This window comes from Orcinus orca, chromosome 2, assembly GCF_937001465.1.
Source record: "Orcinus orca chromosome 2, mOrcOrc1.1, whole genome shotgun sequence".
NCBI lineage: Eukaryota > Metazoa > Chordata > Mammalia > Artiodactyla > Delphinidae > Orcinus > Orcinus orca.
The window spans coordinates 96,645,525-96,666,666 of NC_064560.1; the positions used below are offsets into that span (position 1 = coordinate 96,645,525).

Sequence of the window (21,142 nt, forward strand, 5' to 3'; positions counted from 1 at the left end):
TGCATTGCTTTGAAATAAAACACAAAAGGTATAAAAAGGAGGTATTTCTTACTGACTGCTTTATATCTAAGTATTATTGGTATTTGTTTAAAGAAAGATATGTTCTCCATGTTTAGACTTCTTTGACTTCTGTCTTTCTCTCATACTCCCATCTAACATATCAGAAAACCCCTTGACTTTACCTTCAAAATGTATTCAAATGATTGCTCTTCCCTTCCACAGCTATTGCACTGTCCATGTCACCATCATATCTTGATTGGACTATTGCAGTAGCCTCTTGTCTCTCTGCTTCCATCATGTACTCTGTTCTGTAGCTAGAGTGATACTATTTTTAATCTTTTCTTAAAAAAATATTTATCTTTTTGACTGCATTGGGTCTTAGTTGTGTTATGCCGGATCTTTTGTTGTGACACGCAGGCTTCTCTCTAGTGGTGTGCAGGTTTTCTCTTTCTAGTTGAGGCATGTGGTCTTAGTTGCCCCATGCCATGTGGGATTTCAGTTCCCCGACCAGGGATCGAGCTGTGTGCCTTGCATTGGAAGGTGGACTCTTCACCACTGGACCACCAGGGAAGTCCCTAGAGTGATTGTTTTAGAGGCAAAGTCAGTTCATGCCATTGCTTTGCTCATAACCCTACACAGGCTTCCCATCTCACTCACAGTAAAGGACTAAATTCTTCCCATGGCCTACAAGTCACACCATGTGACTTCTTTGGCTTCATCTGCTGTTCTCTTCTTCCTTGCTCATTTTGCTTCAGCCATATTTCATTTATTCCTTCCATAAATGTTTATCAAGTGTTGTCATGTACCAGGCATTGTTTTAGATACTAGAGCTACAGCAGTAAGCAGAGTTCTTCCACATGGAGCTTACACTTGCCTTTTGTACTTTCTTGTATACCAAAGCATATTCTTTGTGCTTGCTGTTTCCTTTGCCTGGAAAACTTTTCTTGCATGACTTGCTTCTTTACTTCCTTTAGAAATGCCATCTTATTGGAAAGGCCTGACCACACAACACAAAATAGCAACCTTTGCTTTTCCCCATCCTCCCTAGAATGTAAGCTTCTTGAAGACAAGGACTTTGTCTGTCCTGGTCATTTTGATGTTCTTAGTGGCTGGCACACCCTCATACATGGAAGATGATGCTCAATAAATATTTTATTGAATGAATGAACTAAAGTCATAAACAATCAAAATCATCTAAGGAAAAATAGTGCTGTTTGAAATATTTTTCCCAATTTGACCTTTTTTTGCCATTCCGAAGTTTTAAATATTTCTGTGGTGAAATCTAATTTTTTCTTTATATTCTAGTTTTAGTGTGTGTTTAGAAAATTATCCTTCATTACAAAAATATTTACCCATGATTTTATTTATTATTTTATGATTTTAATGCTTTCATTTAAATCATTGATTTATTTGAAATTTATTTTTGTATATCAATTCAGTACTGAATATCTTACTGTGCTGTTTTATTGTTTCTGTTTTTCAGTTGACGCTCCTGATTTTTCTTAGGTATATGATTATATCACTGCTAATAATATTAGTTTTTGCTTTTTTTTTTAGCATTTATATTTTTCCAGTTATTGTGGCTGGCTTATAGGTTTCCCCAAAATCTGATAGTTCAAAACAACTATTTTTATCAAAACAGCTATTTTATCTTGCTAATAGTTTTGTGGGTTAGGAATTCTGGAAGGGCCCAGCTTAGTCATTTTTGCATGTAGTCTTTCACATGCCTTCAGTCACATTTGACTAGAGTAGCAGTGACCTGAGCTCTCAGTGGGCCTCGTGGCTCACTCAGGAGGCTGGCAGTTGATGCTGGATGTTGGCTGGGACCTCGGCTGGGACTTTTGACCACAGTACCAACTCATGGCCTCCTGACCATGGCAGCTTCAGGGTAGTTGAACTTTTTACATGGCAACTAGCTTCCCCCAGAATGAGAAATCCCAGGTGGAAGTTTCATGGCCTTTTTTTGCGGTATGCGGGCCTCTCACTGCTATGGCCTGTCCCATTGCGGGGCACAGGCTCCGGACGTGCAGGCCCAACGGCCATGGCTCACAGGCCCAGCCGCTCCACGGCATGCGGGATCCTCCCAGACCAGGCCAGGAACCCGTATCCCCTGCCTAGGCAGGCGGACTCTCAACCACTGCGCCACCAGGGAAGCCCTGTACTCTGTTGATTGAAGCAGTCACAACCCTGCCCAAATTCTGTGGGGGTGGGGCAAAGACCTCCATCTCTTGACGGAGATCAAAGAACTTGGATGTTTTAAAAATGGCAACATATATGTTTTATTTTTCATTGTTTAAATATACTGGCTATCATTTCTACAATAAATTTGAATAGTAGTGTAATAGTAAATGTCGTCATACTTTTTGACATTAATGGAGATGATTCTTATATCACCAGACATGACTTTTAGTTTTGAGATAAAGATTTTAAAAAATCATATTCAGGGGCTTACCTGGTGGCACAGTGGTTGAGAGTTCGCCTGACGATGCAGGGGACACGGGTTCGTGCCCTGGTCTGGGAGGATCCTGCATGCCGTGGAGCAGCTGGGCCCGTGAGCCATGGCCGCTGGGCCTGTGTGTCGGGAGTCTGTGCCCCGCAACGGGAGAGGCCACCACGGTGAGAGGCCCACGTACCGCAAAAAAAAAAAAAAAAAAAAAAATCATATTCAGGAAGAATTCATACATGCCTATTTTTACTAAATTAAAAAGGTAAATCAATAAGGATATAAAATTTCATCATGATTTTTAGATAGATGTAGTTATATTCTTAATAATAGAATTTAAGATGATAACTTCCGGGCTTCCCTGGTGGCGCAGTGGTTGAGAGTCCGCCTGCCGATGCAGGGTACGCGGGTTCGTACCCCGGTCCGGGAAGATCCCACATGCCGCGGAGCGGCTGGGCCCGTGGGCCATGGCCGCTGAGGCTGTGCGTCCGGAGCCTATGCTCCGCAGCGGGAGAGGCCACAACAGTGAGAGCCCCGCATATCACAAAAAAAAAAAAAAAAAAAAAAAAAAAACCCAAAAAGATGATAACTTTCAATCATGGTAAATAACTTGATGGTAATAGAAGAGTATGAGCAAAATTTCTACTATGGTCATGACTGTATATATGAAGAAGGATTTTGTATTTTTAAGTATGATTCAAAGTACTTATCTGCCTTTCATTGGCTGTCCTGATTGTTTTAGGTGATTTTGGAATTTACCAAACAACAGAAGGAAGAGGATACAATTCTAGTGTTTAATGTTACTCAGTTAGGAACAGAGTCTACAATGAGAACATTTGATTTAACTGCGATAACTTACTTAAAGAAAATCAGCTTGGATTACTATGAAATTCAAGGTAATAGCCATAAAATTAGAAATAATAGACAGTAACAGATTTAGTATTACTTTTGAGTATCTGAAACACATTCATTTATATAGTAATAATTATAATAAATAATAGCAGTGTTCTAAGCATTTTATAAATAATAACTCATTTAATCCTTGTAACAATGCTATAAGATAGGCAATGCTATTATCTCCAACTTACTACACAAGAGGAAACAAAGTCATAAATTGGTTACATAATTTACCCAGGGTCACACTGCTAGTTAGTTAGTGGCTGAACCATGATTAAAACCCTAGAAATCTGCCCCTAGCGTCTGTATTCTTAACTACTATGATCTACTCAGAGAGTCCATATAAATCCCCTTTATATAGGGAGTATTATTGCCATTTTACAAACAAAGGAAGGTTAAATAAAGAGAGATTAAGTGAGTTACTCAAGATCATGCATCTTACTAATAGCAAAACCTAGAATTTATCTCTGGTCTTATAATATTGAAGTTCTTATTCTTTTGATTCAGTAGTGTTCATATATCAGAAGCAGCATCAGGTTATGAAAATGGTGGGACGTAAAATTAATTCTTTCAGAAGCTTTTATGGTTTATGCATTTCAGTGTACATCTTGTATACTCATTGGATGAGGAATGAAGGAATGGATGAATCTACAGTAATTAAGGTTACCTAATATTTGCCAAGTATTTTAATCAAATATAAAGACCTATTTTTTTGTTATTTTTTAAACAGTTCTAACTAAAATTAACCTCAGCTTAGAAGAAAAATGTTTTATGTATTAGTAAGCTCCTATAAGCACTGTGGAGAGATGGAGTTTACATTATTGTCTTAAGGGGAAAAATACAAATAGTAAATTTTCTAGGCTATTTTTTCCTTTAGAGAAGGTTATTTCAGTGGAAAATTCTGAGATATCTCAGAAACAGGAGTTATAAAACTGCAAATAATAAAAGATGGATAAAAGAGTGGATAAATCACTTATCCCTCCATGGCTTCTGGAGGTAGTTCCTTGGGACATGTACATGAGGATATAGAGGACATCTGGTGGTACCTGTTGTTTTTAAATTTAAAGAAATTTAACAATTCCCCTCCCTTTAAAAAACTATTTCCTCTTCTGTGTAAGCCTTCTCTTAGTCTAAACAAAGGAAAATTATTTAAATTTCTTTAATATGAATGAAATTTTAGAGCTCAACAGAATACTACATGTTTTTCTAGTTCAACCTCATTGTTATGTAGTTGAGAAAGCTGAAGTTAAATAGCTTTTGGTAAAGGTAGAGATGAATTAGAATTCATATTTCCTGATTCTTAACACCCGTAGTCTTCTACTGCCTTACGAATGCACGTATGGTCTTAAAAATATCTAGAGAAGTTTTGATTACTTTTGAACACAGATGTACGATCAGAGAAAATAAATACAGTATGCATGTTTTTAAGTAAGTTGGATGTCAGAGGTAAGGTAAGGATTTGGATTGGCTTATTTCTTTACCAGTGATGACCTTAATATTTAATAACCATGAAAATATGTGCAGGTAGTTTTTTAAAGCTTAATTAATAAAATTTTTTAAGAAGAAAAGGACATGTTGGAAATTCCAAATGTAAAAAAGAGCAATTTATTTGAAACACTTTTTTTTTCTTTTTCTTTAATCTAGGGTCCAAAAAGAAGCCCCTTCACTTGATTAGCTCTTCTGACAAACCTGGATTAGATCTCTTAAAAGCGGAGTACATTAAGGTAAGGGTCACAGAATGTTTATATATTTATTATATACTCTAAACTATCCTCTGGAAGGAAAAAGATGACAGTAGATTATTAAAGGCTCTTGTGTATCATAGGTTTGAATCCTAGGGATATCTACTGTTTCTCTTTTCATTCGCACACCTCTTTCTCTTTCACTCAAGTAAGGACTAGGATTTTACAAAGTCACACTTCTTGTCCACAAAGATGGAAGCCTGGGGTAAAGTAGGTCCTACTACTGTCTTCTGGGGCACATTCACCTACCTACATTCATTGTATGTGTAGGTGATATTTGGCTAAGTATCCTACATCAAAAGGGATAAAGTCAAATTGAATTTGGTTCAGAAGAGAATTGCCTGGATCCGGAAGGACTCAAAAATATGTTATATGAAGAATGTTGAAGAATGTTATATGAACTGATGGTATTCAGCTTCATTCAAGATTAGTTGATTTATTTAATTATTCAATAACTGTTGAACGTCTTTTGTGTCAGGTTGTGTTAGGATACAGAGATGAAAAACATTCTTTGTTCTCAAGGAATTTGTAGACCAGTAGGGAGATAGGTAAACAACAATTAAAATATAATGTGTTTCATGGATGCCAAGGGGGGAAAGTGGCAGGGGGTGGGTGGTGTGATGAATTGGGAGATTATGATTGGAATGTATACACTGATGTGTATAAAATGGATAACTAATAAGAACCTGCTGTATAAAAAAATAAAATAAAATTCAAAAAATATATAATGTGTTTATTCTTTAATAAAGAAGAACACAAAACATTATGGGAGCAGGGAGGCAGGGATATTGATCTAGCCAGAAGGCTTCTCACAGGAGGTAAAACTTTGAATTTACTGTGTATGTTCCCAAGGGACATAACTTGAACCAATTGGTTATTATGATAGGAGATAGATTTTTAAAAATATGTATTTATTTATCGATTGATTATTTATTTTATTTTTTTTGGCTGCACCGGGTCTTAGTTGTGGCACGGAGGATCTTCATTTCGGCATGTGGGATCTTTAGTTGCGGCATGCATGTGGGATCTAGTTCCCCGACCAGGCATTGAACCCGGGCCCCCTGCATTGGGAGCACGGAGTCTTACCCACTGGACCACCAGGGAAGTCCCAGGAGACAGATTTTTGATTCAGTGTGAAGACCTCATTAAATCAAACTTCTCTAAAGTTTGGATTTCTAAGAAAATGAGGTTTTTTTCACTGGAGATATCCTAAAATAGACTTGCTGAAGACTTTCTAAAGGTATTTAAACATTAGGTGATAGATGGGCTAGACTACCTTTAAACCTTCTAACCCTCAGAGTTTATCATTCTGATCCCTAGCTGCAGTTTCCCAAAAGTGAATGATGCCATGCTCTCCTCTGTTTGAAGAGGAGGACAAGTTTTTACTCTTATGATAAATAAATAGATTTGGATGTAACTTTATAATAATGATAATAAAATTAAATATATAATGTATTTTAAAATATTTATAACTAAATATAAATAAATTAAGTACAGATTATAAGTAAATGATTCATTTACTTTGGTCTTAATTCCTTCTTTAGAACTTTTTCTTTCTTTCTTTTTTTTGTTTTTTTTAGGCTGATAAGAATGGACCCAGTTTTCAAACTAGTTTTGAAAAAACTGAACAAACACTTAAGGTAAGAAATTCTGTTAAAAGAATAGATCCTGTTTGAAAATAACCTCCTCTGTAAGTCTTCAGTATCCTTTGAGGAACCATTAAAAGTTATAAATTAGCCTCATAAATGTCTACCATGCTCTGTGTTTATGATTCAGGATAATAATACTGTTATTTAACTCATTGTATCACATCCTAATTATTTCTAAAGGAGGGAATGCTGTAGATGAGGGAACTTTGATTTACAAAGAACCAACAGGATTCTGAACAAACCAAACTAGATACTGTCTTTTAATGCAGGGCTCAGAAAGTGTGTGAAATATAAGGAGAGATGTTGAGTACTTCTGGAGCTATACTAAGGTACTCAAGTAGAGGAAGAAGAGGGAAAATGTAATTTTAGGATACAGTAAAAAGAAAATGAGAGAAATGAGTTTCAGATTATACTTTTTTTTTTTTTTTTTTTTTTTTTCGCTCTACGCGGGCCTCTCACTGTTGTGGCCTCCCCCGTTGTGGAGCACAGGCTCCGGATGCGCAGGCTCAGCGGCCATGGCTCACGGGCCCAGCCGCTCCGCGGCATGTGGGATCTTCCCGGACCGGGGCACGAACCCGTGTCCCCTGCATCGGCAGGCGGACTCTCAACCACTGCGCCACCAGGGAAGCCCCAGATTATACTTTTGAGAGATGGGAAAATCTGTTGAATATTGAATCTTCCTTTTAATAATTTTTGTATCCACTTAGTGTCTTGAAGCAATGAAAAGAAGTCCTTTTGTATAAAAAGTGATTATTAAAAAATTTCAGTTCACTATTAGAAAATCATATATTCTTTAAAGCAATTTGTGTTGCTATTTTAGGTTTCTGGAGTTACTGTTTTTAAAAATATATTTTCTCCTATAAGCTATATATTCTTTATTTTTAAATGATAGGACCATAATTGTGGTTTTAGAAGATTATTTAGTGACTGAGAACTCACTCTTAATTGCATATTTTATATTTAAATCTCATGAATGTCACATTTGAAATCTTTGTTTTTTTAACATCTTTATTAGAGTATAATTGCTTTACAGTGTTGTGTTAGTTTCTGCTGTATAACAGAGGGAATCAGCTGTATGCATACGTATATCCCCATATCCCCATACCTTATGGGGATTCCCTTGTATGTTATTTGTTGCTTTTCCCTTGCTGCTTTTAATATTTTTTCTTTGTATTTAATTTTTGATAGTTGGATTAGTATGTGTCTCAGTGTGTTTCTTTGGGTTTATCCTGTATGGTACTCAATGTGCTTCCTGGACTTGATTGACTAATTCCTCTCCCACGTTAAGGAAGTTTTCGACTATAATCTCTTCAAATATTTTCTTAGACCCTTTCTTTTTCTCCTCTTCTTCTGGGACCCCTATAATTAGAATGTTGGTGCATTTAATGTTGTCCCAGAGGTCTCTGAGACTGTCCTCAGTTCTTTTCATTCTTTTTTCTTTATTCTGCTCCCTGGCAGTTATTTCCACTATTTTATCTTCCAGCTCACTTATCTGTTCTTCTGCCTCAGTTATTCTGTTCTTGATTCCTTCTAGAGTATTTTTAATTTCAGTAATTGTGTTGTTCATCATTGTTTGTTTGCTCTTTAGTTCTTCTAGATCCTTGTTAAATGTTTCTTGTATTTCTCCATTCTGTTTCCGAGATTTTGGATCATCTTTACTATCGTTATTACTCTGAATTTTTTCTCAGGTTAAGTTGCCTATTTCGTCTTCATTTATTTGGTCTTGTCGGTTTTTACCTTGCTCCTTCGTCTGTAACATATTTTTTTGTCGTTTCTTTTTTTTTTTTTTGATGTGTGGTGCTCTGTTCCTGTCTTACTGGTTGTTTGGCCTGAGACGTCCAGCACTGGAGTTTGCAGGCAGTTGGGTAGAGCTGGGTCTCGGTGCTGAGACGAGGACCTCTGGGAGGCCTCCCTCTGATTGATATTCCCTGGGGTCTGAGGTTCTCTGTTAGTCCAGCAGTTTGGACTCGGTGCTCCCACCACAGGAGCTCAGGCCTGACCTCCAGCCTGGGAACCAAGGTCCCACAAGCTTTTTCTTTTTCCTTTGTGCTTAGTGTAGATGCACTTGCTCATAGGGTGCTGCATGCAGAGGCCTCACGCCCAGCCCTTCACACCAGAGTTCCTAGTGCGAACCGGCTTCTGCTGACACTGTAGCTTCAATGGCCATGTGCAGAGCCATTTGCAGAGCCTGAAATCATTTCTTAACATGGTGGTAATACATGGTGATTCTGGAGTTTCATGTTCTAACTTATATGTTTTATATAATCATAATAATTGTCATTGAAGATTCAAAAAAGTGATATATATATTCAATCTTGGAATGGCCATGACAGGCAGATTGTAGGCTCTATGGTAATTAGGATTGGGAAATGGAGTAATTAGGTTACCTTGATACTCAAATGAACCCCCAAAATGTGTAAGTATAATTTACTCTCCATATATTGCCTGTTTAAGGACTGTGAGTTGTGAGTCTTCCTCTCTTCTCTCTTCCTTTTAAGTGGTGTACAGCAGTGATGCAAGCCTAGTTAGGAGCCTTTTGTATACATCATGCAGACTACTGGTATAATTGGCCTGGGAACTAATTTTCTTTTTAAAATATTTCTAGGTGGCTTTTTCATCTTTAAACCTGTTGCTGCATACACAAGCTCTTCTCTCTTCTCTTAATTACCTGACAACCATAATTCCATCAGATGGCCAAAACATGGGTGATACCAAGGAAGTACAAGTTTCTACTGAAAAGCAACAAAAAAATTCAGCTCTGCAGAAAAGTATGAAAAACACTGTTTTGTTTCTTGTTAGTAAGAGTTTTAGAATTGTAGAGCTAAATGGGGAATCTTATGAGAGGCCATCTGGTTAGTCATGTACATGCCATTTTGCCTACCTTTGTTCTTTCCTTCAAACTGAGTCATACATGGGTGCCTGATATGTAAGATAAATGTAGTTAATACTGTTGTTTAAAAAAAAATGTTTTTGTTCTTATTCTGGTGGTGATGGGGGATGCCTTTATATGAGTATTAGGGGAAGAAGACCTGTACTTGTTCTGAGCTCTTCCTCCTCTCAGAGGCTCCTGAAAGGACTCCATAGAGGGTTAGTCTTCCCTAACATTTTACAGATAAGGAAATCAAGACCCAGAGACATGAGGGCCAGGGTTCAGGGATAGCATCGAATTGGATAAGAGCCCAGCTTTTGGATCAGAAAGAACTCAGTTCAAATCCTGACTCTGCTACTTAAACTATGGGACCATAGGCATGTTATTTAATATTCAGTAACTTCCTTGAGTTTCAGTGTTGTTATCTTTATGTATTTTAAGTTTTTTCTTTTACAGTATCAAAGTAGTACATCTCACTATTAAAAATGCAAACTATATATAAAGAATATATAAAGCAAAAAAAAGTATTTGAAATACTTAAGAATTTGAGAATTTTAAAATTATTTTAAGCAGAACCATGGTTCACTTAATATAGGGAAGAAACCTTAATAGAGTGTATATTACCAGAATCCACTGTGATAGAATTGCTTTGTTTATATGCAGTGATTGTATCCTCTAAGGAGAGTGACATTATTCACTTCAGGCTGTTTGCCAAGTTGAATGCTTTCTGTGTTATTGTTTGTGATGAGAAGAACAATATTGCTGAAATCAAGATTCAAGGTAAAAGTTCTCATGATATTAAAAATTGTTCAAAAGATAAGCTTTTTTGTTTTTTGCAATGCTAAAGTATATATAAAATGGAAGGCTCTGAGCTGTGAAAACTGGATTATTTTATTTTATGACATAATTGGATTGCATGTTTTCTTAACTCTTTGAGAGTTGAACCACACATACTGGTGTTTTGGACCCTTTTGAGAGTTGTCTCAGAGGTGAAAGGAATACTAATGTCAATGTAGGGATGCTGTTGATGAGCTAAGTGTCAACCCAGAATTCGGTTTAAGGTCTGTGAATACACTTTATCTTGGTACAAATGCAAAGCAACCTTATCATGAAGAACAAATCCTGTGAGCCCATTATGTTCTTTTAGGCAAAATCTGCTAAAATGAATGTAGTTTTTTTCTCTGACTCTGTCTTTACCAGCTCATTGTGATCTGGTAAAGGTAAAGAATATGTTTAAGACAATTCTTGAAGAACTTAAAACCCAGAAAACTAGGGTTTTTCTTTGTTCTTTCTAAACTGGCAGTGCATCTACTAGTCTGAATTTGATTCATGAAACTCTTATAGTCTCCATGTAAATGACTGGATATAAGGTGTAAAGAATTTACTAAAATCCTAAGATAATCTATTTGCACTAGATGTAGTTTTTTCACAGGGTTGAAAATTCAAATAATTATTTTTTAATGAGTTTATAGGTTTCATTGTTCATAAAACTAAAAATATCTAATATTGCACTTATTTATCAATTGTGAGTTCAAACATTGCTAAATTTATAAAGAATATCACCTACAGAATAAAGTTATGCAATGGAAGAAAAATCTTCAGATCTTATTATGGTATCTATAGAAATTATAATAATATAATTTCTTTTCCAGGACTTGATTCTTTCCTTTCTCTTCAGTCAAGAAAACAGTCACTATTTGCCAGATTGGAAAATATTATTGTCACAGATGTTGATCCTAAGACAGTTCATAAAAAAGTAGGTGATAGTAAATCATTAATATTTTTTGATGATTGAATGTGAGATTTTATTTTAAAATATTTTTTTTTAAAATACTAATAAAATATATTTTGATAGAAAAATGTTTCTATAATGATTATAAACCCTTTTAAATTGGGATTTTATTTTGTCATTGTCGATTGGATGGAGTGCATTCAAATCTCTGCTTTTCAGGCTGTGTCAATAATGGGAAATGAAGTCTTTCATTTTAACTTGGATTTGTATCCAGATGCTACTGAGGGGGATTCCTATACTGACATGTCCAAAGTGGATAGTGTGGTGTCACTGAACGTTGGCTGTATTCAGATTGTCTATCTCCATAAATTCCTCATGTCACTTCTGGTAAAATCACTATTTATATATAGATTTTTTGGCTTAGAAATACTTAAAATAAGTCTGATAATTATGATTATTGCAAATCTTAAAACTTTGAATGTCAGGTTGTGCTTTGATTTGATTATTGATGGTATTTATGGATTAATGTAGAGGTCAAAACCTTTCTTTAACAGTTGAAATCTGAATCATATAATGATTTTTGTCTAGCATTGTCTAGAACTGGAATTATTTTTGCTGGAATATAATGAATCCAAATTCTCAAGTGCAAAAACTATTAAAACTGTTTTTTTCTCTGTTCCTCAGCCATATAAGTCTAATTATAATTAGCCCTTGTCAGGTAGCTCATAAATATGGATGGATAATCAGTAATTCTTTCCTAACTAGAAAGATAGGACTAAACTGAAAGTTATTTATTTGAAAAAAATTAGCACATAAATAAAAAGAAGATGGTGTTAGAAATGATGTGCTTGTCCTCCTGTTTGAATTACTCCTTTTATTTTGTGTCCCCAGAACTTCCTGAACAATTTCCAGACAGCCAAAGAGGCTCTGAGTGCTGCCACTGCTCAGGCTGCAGAAAAGGCTGCCACAAGTGTGAAAGATTTTGCCCAGAGGAGCTTTCGTGTTTCTATCAATATTGATTTGAAAGCACCAGTTATAGTCATCCCACAGTCTTCCATTTCCACCAATGCAGTAGTGGTAGATCTTGGGTTAATCAGAGTTCACAATCAGTTCAGTCTGATATCTGGTGAAGACTACTCAGACCCTCCAGTAATTGATAGAATGGATGTGCAGCTAACAAAGCTTAAGCTTTCTAGGTATGCTCTTTCAATAATTATGTATTGATATTTAAGTATTATTTAACATTGTCTATGAAATTTTATGACTATTGAAATCCATGCTCAACATACTTCTGTTGCACAGAACTGTCTTTTAATCAGCTTTTTATTTTGAAAAATCTCAAGCCTACAGACAAATTGCAAAAATAGTACCTATAATTTTTCAAATAGATTCACCAATTATTTACATTTGCTTTAACTCTGTATATACATATTATCATTTAAAATATTTAAAAATTTAAAATTTTATTTTTATTCAGGTATGAATGACATATTAGTTTCAGGTATACAACATAATGATTTGATAGTCGTATGTATTGCTAAATGGTCACCATAGTAAGTCTAGTTAACATCCATCACCACACATATTTACAGAAAATTTTTTTCTTGTTATGAGAACTTTTAAGATATATGCTCTTAGCAACTTTCAAATATACAGTACAGTCTTATTAACTATAGTCACCATCCCATATGTTACATCCCCAATATTTATTTTATAATTGGAAATTAAAACATTTTTTGCTAAACCATTTGAGAATAGATATCTTAACGCTTTGCCCCAGAGTGCTTTAGCATGTGTCTCCTAAGAACAAGGACATTAATCCTCTTACATAATAACCACAATTATCAAATTCTGGAATTTAACATTGATATAATCTATTATCTAATATGCATTCAATATTCAGATTTTACCAGTTATTCCAAGAATTTTCCCCTCAATCCAGGATAACATGTGGCATTTAATTGTATTCTATATTAGTGAGGGGGATTTCTGTACTGATAGACATTTATTCTGGGATAGTTCTTCAGCCTTTCTTTGTTTTTCATGATGATGACAGTTTTTAAGAGTTCAGTCTAGTTGTTTCATAGAATGACTCTCAATTTAGTTTTGTCTGAGTGATTTCTCATGATTTAATCGAGCTTATACATTTTTGGCAGGAATGCTGTGTAAGTAATGATGTATCTCTAGGGCTCACACCAGAGGACATTTGAAAGTGTGTATGTTCATTTTGAAATCATTTTCTACCCCGTCCAAGGAGATTTAATTATCTTAAATACAAAAGGAATGATTATAAGACAAGTCCAGAAAAGAATCCTGGTTGAAGAGCTTTATAAACTTAGAAATAGCTTACTTTTCATCTTGCCATTTTTTTCTCTAATCTCTGTACCAGCACACATACCAGTCCTTGAACAACTGTATTGATGATTTCCCCCATAGCTTCAAAAATATCAGTTTCTTTTAAAAATTTACTCAGGTTGTCATCTATCTTCTGTTTAAAGAAAAAAGTTTTCTTAAAGGCTAATTGTATGTCATATACAGTTGACCCTTGAACAGCACGGGTTTGAACTGCATGGTTCTGCTTACGCGCAGGTGTTTTTTTGTAGTGGTAAATAACACAATATTATACAACCTGTGGTTGTTTAGAACTGTGGTTATGGAGGAACGACATATACAGAGGAACCGAAATATGAAGGGCAAACTGTAAGTTACATGATTGCATGGAGGGGTTGTCATCCTAGTCCCCCGTGTTGTTCAAGGGACAGCTGTGTTTTAATCTGTCCATGCTAGTATATTGTAGATTAAATTAATTATAGACCAAGTTTAGAAAACACTAAAACAGCGTTGTTTCAAATCAATGTTTAGAGCAGCAACTTTGGGCTTTGTGTTTTTTTTAATGATATGTTGCATTTACCCCTATGTTTATGCATATATATCAATTATATTTTTCATTAGGACAGTGATCCAGCCAGGCATCTCCCATCCTGATATTCAGCTGTTGCATCCAATTAATTTGGAGTTTTATGTTAATCGGAATCTAGCTGCATCTTGGTACCACAAGGTGCCTGTTGTGGAAATTAAAGGTCATCTTGAGTCAATGAATGTGAGTATATGAGTGAAAAAAACTTTTTTTTAAAATTATTTTTAAAATTTATTTATTTTTGGCTGCACTGGGTCTTCATTGCTGCGTGCGGGCTTTCTCTAGTTGCGGCGCGTGGGCTTCTCATTGTGGTGGCTTCTCTTGTAGTGGAGCACAGGCTCTAGGCACGCGGGCTTCGGTAGTTGTGGCTCACAGGCTCTAGAGTGCAGGCTCAGTAGTTGTGGCTCACAGGCTTAGTTGCTCCGCGGCATGTGGGATCTTCCCGGACCAGGGCTCGAACCCGTGTCCCCTGCATTGGCACGCGGATTCTTAACCGCTGCGCCACCAGGGAAGTCCCAGAAAAAAACTTTCTTATTGAAAGTTCAGACTCTGAAGACTTTCTCATTATAAATCTGAATGAAATGTGGAATTTTTACTGATTGTTGTAAGGAAAATTTCAGTGTGATACTGTCCAACAGGATCTTTATTAATTTTAGTAGAATTTAATCTTCAGTTAAATGTTACTTAGCTTTTAAATTTGTTATGTGTACACGTTAGCAGTGATCTGTTTGTAAGTTATTTATTAGTGTATTATAATTATAGCTCATTCTATATATTATATACATACTCTTTTATTTTAGGGATATCTGAATACCCCTCAGATAATTATAGCATTGAGTGAAATGCCAATTTTTCATATTGAAGGTGGCGTTTTTATTACGTTGAAATTGTTATTGTTTAAAAAGTAGAATTTATGTGTGTTCTGAAAGTCACTTATTAAAAAAAGTGATCTGATTTCTTTAATAATTATTAACTTTCACTAAGGGTCATATTGGTTAAGTAGATGAAACTAATATTGACTTGTAAATCACATTGTTTTTCTCCAAACACTGTCTTATATTTGAAAATGAAATTTTTAACATAAGTAGTGGAATACTTGAGTGTACAGTGATTATATAATTTTTTAGTCAATGTTAAGAGTATCCTGTCCTTAGTGTTTTGTTACTAAGGATTTGTTTTCCATATTAAAATTGTTTCATTTTAAAATGAAATATCTTTATCTTGGAACATCATATTTCACAGGTTAATCTAAATCAAGAAGATCTTAATCTTTTATTTCGAATACTAGCAGAAAATCTTGGTGAGGCTACTGAAGACTTGAATAAAGTGAAACCAAGAGTGCAAGACACAGGTAAGAGGTTGACAGTAGGTGGTGTAATAAATGTCTCTTTACAATTTTGTAGGGGAGACAAACAATAAAAATGAAGTAAACAAACATATATTTACAAATTGCGATTTGTATTACCAAGAAAACAAATAAGATGCTATTGAATAAAACCATAGTTTGCTTTTAAGTTGAGTAAAGTCAGTTATTTCTAAGTTGCATGAGTTAGGCGGAGGCCATAAAGAAGAGTTTCAGATCAATGGTGAATTCTGGAAAAATTTTTGAACTTGCATGTATAGAGAAAAAAACATTTTAAGTTGGCACTAGGCTATGTAGCATACTTGATCTGACTTTTATTTTTTATTTTTTTTATTTTTTGCGGTACACGGGCCTGTCACTGCCGTGGCCTCTCCCGTCGCGGAGTACAGGCTCCGACGCACAGGCCCAGTGGCCACGGCTCACGGGCCCAGCCGCCCCGCAGCACGTGGGATCCTCCCGGACCGGGGCACGAACCTGCGCCCCCTGCATCAGCAGGCGGACTCCCAACCACTGCGCCACCAGGGAAGCCCTGACTTTTATTTTTTAATTTTTTTAAAAATTAAAAAAAAAAAATTGTTTTGGCCGTGCTGTGTGGCATGCAGGATCTTAGTTCCTTGACCAGGGATCGAACCCATGCCCCCTGCAGTGGAAGTGCAGACTCCTAACCACTGGACTACCAGGGAAGTCCCTTGATCTGATTTTTAGCTGTATAAAGTGAAGTGGTTGATAAATTACCAGTGAACAAAGATACTGAAAAAATTGTACAGCAATAAAAATGCAAATAGTATTTAAATTATTAGATACAGTGGCCCTTAAAGGCAAAGTAACTACCAGACTTATTTTTTAAGCTGTTTTATATGTACACATATACATACACAGTGTCTTGGTGTTCATTCCATATCTATATATATGCTGTGTATAGATATAACTCATTCTTTCTAATGGCTGCTTGGTATTAAATTCTGTTGAAGTATCATAATTTAGTTAGCAAATCCCTATCAATGGACATTTCAGGTGGTTTTCAGTCTTTCACTCTTACTATGTTGCATTAAATATCCTTGTACATACACTTTTTTACAAGTGCATGTTTATCTGTAGGGGAAATACCAGGACTGCTGGGTTAAAGGGTATTTAGTTTTTGTTAAATTAAAATAATAATTGAATTCAATCAATACCTTTAATAAAATTAATTTTATTAACATTTTGACAGATTTGCCAGTTGACCCCCATAGAACTTATACTCATTTTGTACTCCCATCAGGTGGTTTTTCTGTGCTTTTTCTAACAGTGTATTACCAGATTTAAAAATTTTTGCCAGTTTGCTGCTGAGTGAAAAATGGTATCTCACTGTATTTTTTCAATTTAAAAAAACTTTTTTTACCTGAAACTAATGTAATATTTATTACATGTCAATCGTGTCTCAGAAAAAGCCCAAAATACTAGGGGGGAAAAACCTTTTTTACAGTATGTTAATACATGTAGTAAAGTGTGCAAATCTTCAGTGTACAATTCAGTGGATTTTTATATATGGCTACACCAGTGTAATCACCATGATTAAGATATAGAACATTTCCAGCACTGCACCCTAGAGCTCTCCCTATGCCTTTACCTATCAATACCAAACACCCACCCTGACCCTGAATCCACCCAGAATTAAGTACCATTCTGATTTGTAATATCATGCATTAGTTTTGCCTCTTTTTGAATTTCATATAAATGGAATCAGAGAATTTACTTCATTTTTGGCTTCTTTCTTTTTTTTTAATTTTCACATGTTTTTATTCCATTAAAAGCGAAACAAAATCTAAATCCATACTCATAGAACAGAATACACTTATTTAAAGTTTTGACAGTGTGCAAAATTAAAGTTTGGATAATTAATCCAAACTTTAACATGAGTATTCTCTTGTAAGGTGATTTTTTTCCTTTAATAAATAATATATTAAAATATATATTATTCTGGAAGCAAATCATCTCCTAACTGTTCATCAGCAGAATCATCCTTGTTGACTCTCTTTTTGGCTGCGGTTTTGGGTCTTTCTGTTTGCGGGCCAAGCGGATCCACATAGGAGGCATCTAGCTCCTTGTTACTGCTGCTCTCATTATGAGGCTCGTCTGTCCCAGGCAGGGCTCAGAGCTGGGCGTTGAGCCGCTTGCCTCTGCTACCGGAGCCACAGTTCTGGCCACTGTCACTGCCAGCGCTCTTGTCTCTCCTGCCATGGGGACCCCCGCTGCCATCCCTGCCAGACTTGATGCGCTGTTCCCTGATTTCTTTCATTTTTTCCAATCTCTTGAGTATTGTTGCATATTCTTGAACTTCTTTTAATCGAGTATCTGTGCAGAGATGTACCAAGAAACATAGACATTCAACATTTTCTGGAAAATTTCTGTGAATATCTTTGTAAGTATCTAATGCTTTTTGGTAGTTACCACTTCTTCTAAAACAACTAGCTACCATCAGCTGCCATTTCACCTGTGTAGGCTGTATAAGAGAAGCTCTTTCAAAGTACTGAATGGCTTTTTCACAAAACTGGGTTTCAGTGTAATAGGCTGCGAACCACCTGTTGACTTCAGTGTTGGACGGGAAATACCTATATGACTCATAGTAATATTGGGATGCTTGGGATTTATCCCCCTCAGTGTCATATAATCCTCCCAGTTTAGACAAAGCTCTGGAGTCAGTTGGAACAACACTGATCAGCTGCATTAACCATTCCATAGCTTGATTGGGATCTTCCATTAATTCGTATACACTTGCTATCTGGTAAAGGCCTTGGGTGCTGTCTCTTAGGATTGCGTGAAGTTTCAGGAGGCAGTCCAAAGCTTCATCAAGCTGGTTTAGCTTCTTATAGGTAAGGCCAATATTATAAAGTGCTTTAGTACAAGAAGAATCATTTCTTAGAGCCTCATTTTAGAATTCAGCTGCCTTCTCATAATCACCGTTTGCAAAAACTGTATTCCCTTTATGAGTAAGAGCTGACGGATTATATCTGTCAGAGTTCACAGCTAAATCTGCATAGCTACCGGCTTCTGCAAATTCATTTTCCAAATAATACAGGAATGAGAGGTTGGGTGCAGCTGCACTCTTCACTCTACTGTCCTTTTTTTCAAACATTTTAAAGGTCTCTACAGCTTGATTAAAATGCTTTTGTCTCAGGTATGTAATTGCGTTATTTCCAGATCATTTGCCAGCTCTACATACTGAGAAGCTTTCACAACTTCAACACACCAATCATAACCTACAGCAAAAGATGTTTCAATTACAGGAGCAATGAGTTTTGCAACTGTCATGATGTATTTTTCTGCCATGTCTTTCCTTTCACATTCCATTTGCCTTAGATGATCATTTTTTATAGATTCAATCACTAAATTAGTATGTGGGTCATCACTTGGTGAAATGTATTTATCATCATCATCAGTTTCTAATGGAACAGCAATCAAGTTTTGGAATGCCTTCTTTTTTTCTCGATCTCCAACAGCAAGGTAACTAAGAATTAGGTTGAAGCCTGCCTTCAGATTTGGTGCCATACTCATTATGTGCTCAAATAAATTAATGGCATCTGAATACTGCCCAGGTTTTTGTGTGTGTGGTTTTTTTTGCGGTACACGAGCCTCTCACTGCCGTGGCCTCTCCCGCTGCAGAGCACAGGCTCCGGATGCGCAGGCTCAGCGGCCATGGCCCATAGGCCCAGCCGCTCTGTGGCACGTGGGATCCTCCCGGACTGGGACACGAACCCGTGTCCCCTGCATCGGCAGGTGGACTCTCAACCACTGCGCCACCAGGGAAGCCCTGCCCAGTTTTAATAAATGTTAACTCCAATGTTCTGCATAATTTTAATCCTCATTTCTTTATGGACACTTGGAATTTGATCTAAGGCTATTTGGTAGAATTTAATGGCTTTGGAATAATTTCTTTGCTTTAAATAAATATTTCCCATATTCACTTTCAACCGTCCTGCATTGCTAAACATCTTATTTTTCACTATAACTTGATAGGTGTTTGGTGCTTCAGCATACATTTCATTAGCTGAATATTGACTGGCCAAGTTGAAAAGAACTGATTAAGTTAAATCCAAATTGATGTTTTCTGGACTTGTAACTTGTTCTCCTTGTTTCACCAGGACTCTCTCTTTTCTTCCTGCATCTTTTGCCTTTTCTAAGGCCAATTTTAAGTCTCCACGACAGTTAGCAATACAGCTTTCTTCTACTGACTCATTTACTTTCTTCTCCACTTGTCTCATCTTTTCTTCTCGGCTGTCTTCGTTCCTGGCCTCCAGGGGCGGTGCAGGGCCCCACGACTGACCGAGGGGGTCGAACGCAGAGCCTCTCAAAGCTGCTTTGGTAAAACTAGCTGCCCTCACTGCTGTCATGGGTCTAGTAACTCCATCCTGAAGAGCCCCTGCATTGGTCTTCCCACTGCTGATGCCAGGGATGTCTTGGACCCATACCCAGTAGCTACAGGTCTAGCAACCGCTGTGCTTGGTATTTTAGCAGTTACGGGAGGTCTTCTGCCATGACTAGTTCTCACAGCTTGCTGAAAAGCTGTGTCATTCTCCAGTTCCTCGGTATCATAGGTTGGATTGTAGTCATTATAGCCAGACTAAAGATCATCTTCATCTGTCTCTGGGGCGAGGTATCCATTTTGCATCATTTGTACCTCTGTGAGAGCGGGCCCGAGCTCGTGCCTCCGCAGAGCCTTGCCGGGGATTTCGGAGCTTCGCGTGACGAACTCAGGGTCCGGGGCTTGAGGGCCGCGCGCGGCTTCCGGCGGGCTGGGGGTGTGGGCACGGGCCGGGGGCAGAGCCCCTGCGCCCCGTCCCCACGGCCCCCTCGGAGGGCGGTAGGCACCCACGCCGCCCCGAGCCCTCTCCCCCATCGCGGCGAGGGGAGCAGCGTGACCACGAGCGCGGCGGGGCCGGCGCGGCCTTTCTGGGGCTCAGCAGAGAGCTGTGCGGCTGCAGCGCTGCCACGCGCGGATCCCTTGGCTTCTTTCAACGTTTTGTGGGATTCATCCATGTTGATGTCTATAGCGCTAGTTTGTTCTTTTTATTCCTGTTTCCAGTATTTGACTGTCATGAGTAAAATTGCTATGAATGTCATTGTAGTCTTTCGGCACACTTATATACTGTTTTCTTTTGGACATATAGCTAGGAGTAGAATTACCGGGTCATATGTTAGCTTACATTTCGCTTCAGTAACTTACGCCAGGCTATACTGAACAGTTTTCCAAGTGGTTGAACCAGTTTACTTTCCTACTAGCAATGTATGAGAGTTCCAGTTGTTTCACATTCTCACCAGTACTTGCTATCCTCAGTCTTGTAAAATTTAGCCATCCTGGTGGTTATATAGTAGTATCTCTGTTTTTTATTTGTTCCCTGGTAACTAATGAAGTTAAAAACCTTTTCAAATGCCATTTGGATGTCCTCTTTTATGACATGATCATTCAAGTCTGTTGACCATTATTTTTACTGAGGTATGGTCTTTTTTCTAATTGGTGTATAGGAGTTGTTTATTCATTCTGGCTAGGAGC

General features: G+C 37.1%; 1 protein-coding gene and 1 pseudogene across 4 annotated transcripts in view; one reads left to right on the forward strand and one right to left on the reverse strand.

Annotated features, from left to right (window-relative positions):
* The window catches only part of VPS13C (vacuolar protein sorting 13 homolog C), a 176,583-nt gene that overhangs the window by 77,200 nt on the left and 78,241 nt on the right, over window positions 1-21,142 (forward strand). For all 4 annotated transcript variants that reach the window (XR_007475254.1, XM_049705299.1, XM_049705298.1 and 1 more), the window contains exons 26-35: window positions 3,186-3,339; window positions 4,985-5,064; window positions 6,663-6,722; window positions 9,337-9,499; window positions 10,264-10,380; window positions 11,253-11,356; window positions 11,552-11,719; window positions 12,224-12,528; window positions 14,285-14,432; window positions 15,492-15,600. Coding sequence is in view for 3 of the 4 variants with exons in the window: in XM_049705299.1 (XP_049561256.1) it covers window positions 3,186-3,339; window positions 4,985-5,064; window positions 6,663-6,722; window positions 9,337-9,499; window positions 10,264-10,380; window positions 11,253-11,356; window positions 11,552-11,719; window positions 12,224-12,528; window positions 14,285-14,432; window positions 15,492-15,600 (1,408 nt within the window). In the remaining variant the exon portion in view is untranslated. The remainder of the gene's footprint in view (window positions 1-3,185; window positions 3,340-4,984; window positions 5,065-6,662; window positions 6,723-9,336; window positions 9,500-10,263; window positions 10,381-11,252; window positions 11,357-11,551; window positions 11,720-12,223; window positions 12,529-14,284; window positions 14,433-15,491; window positions 15,601-21,142) is intronic.
* On the reverse strand, window positions 17,326-20,503 carry LOC101282236 (intraflagellar transport protein 88 homolog; annotated as a pseudogene).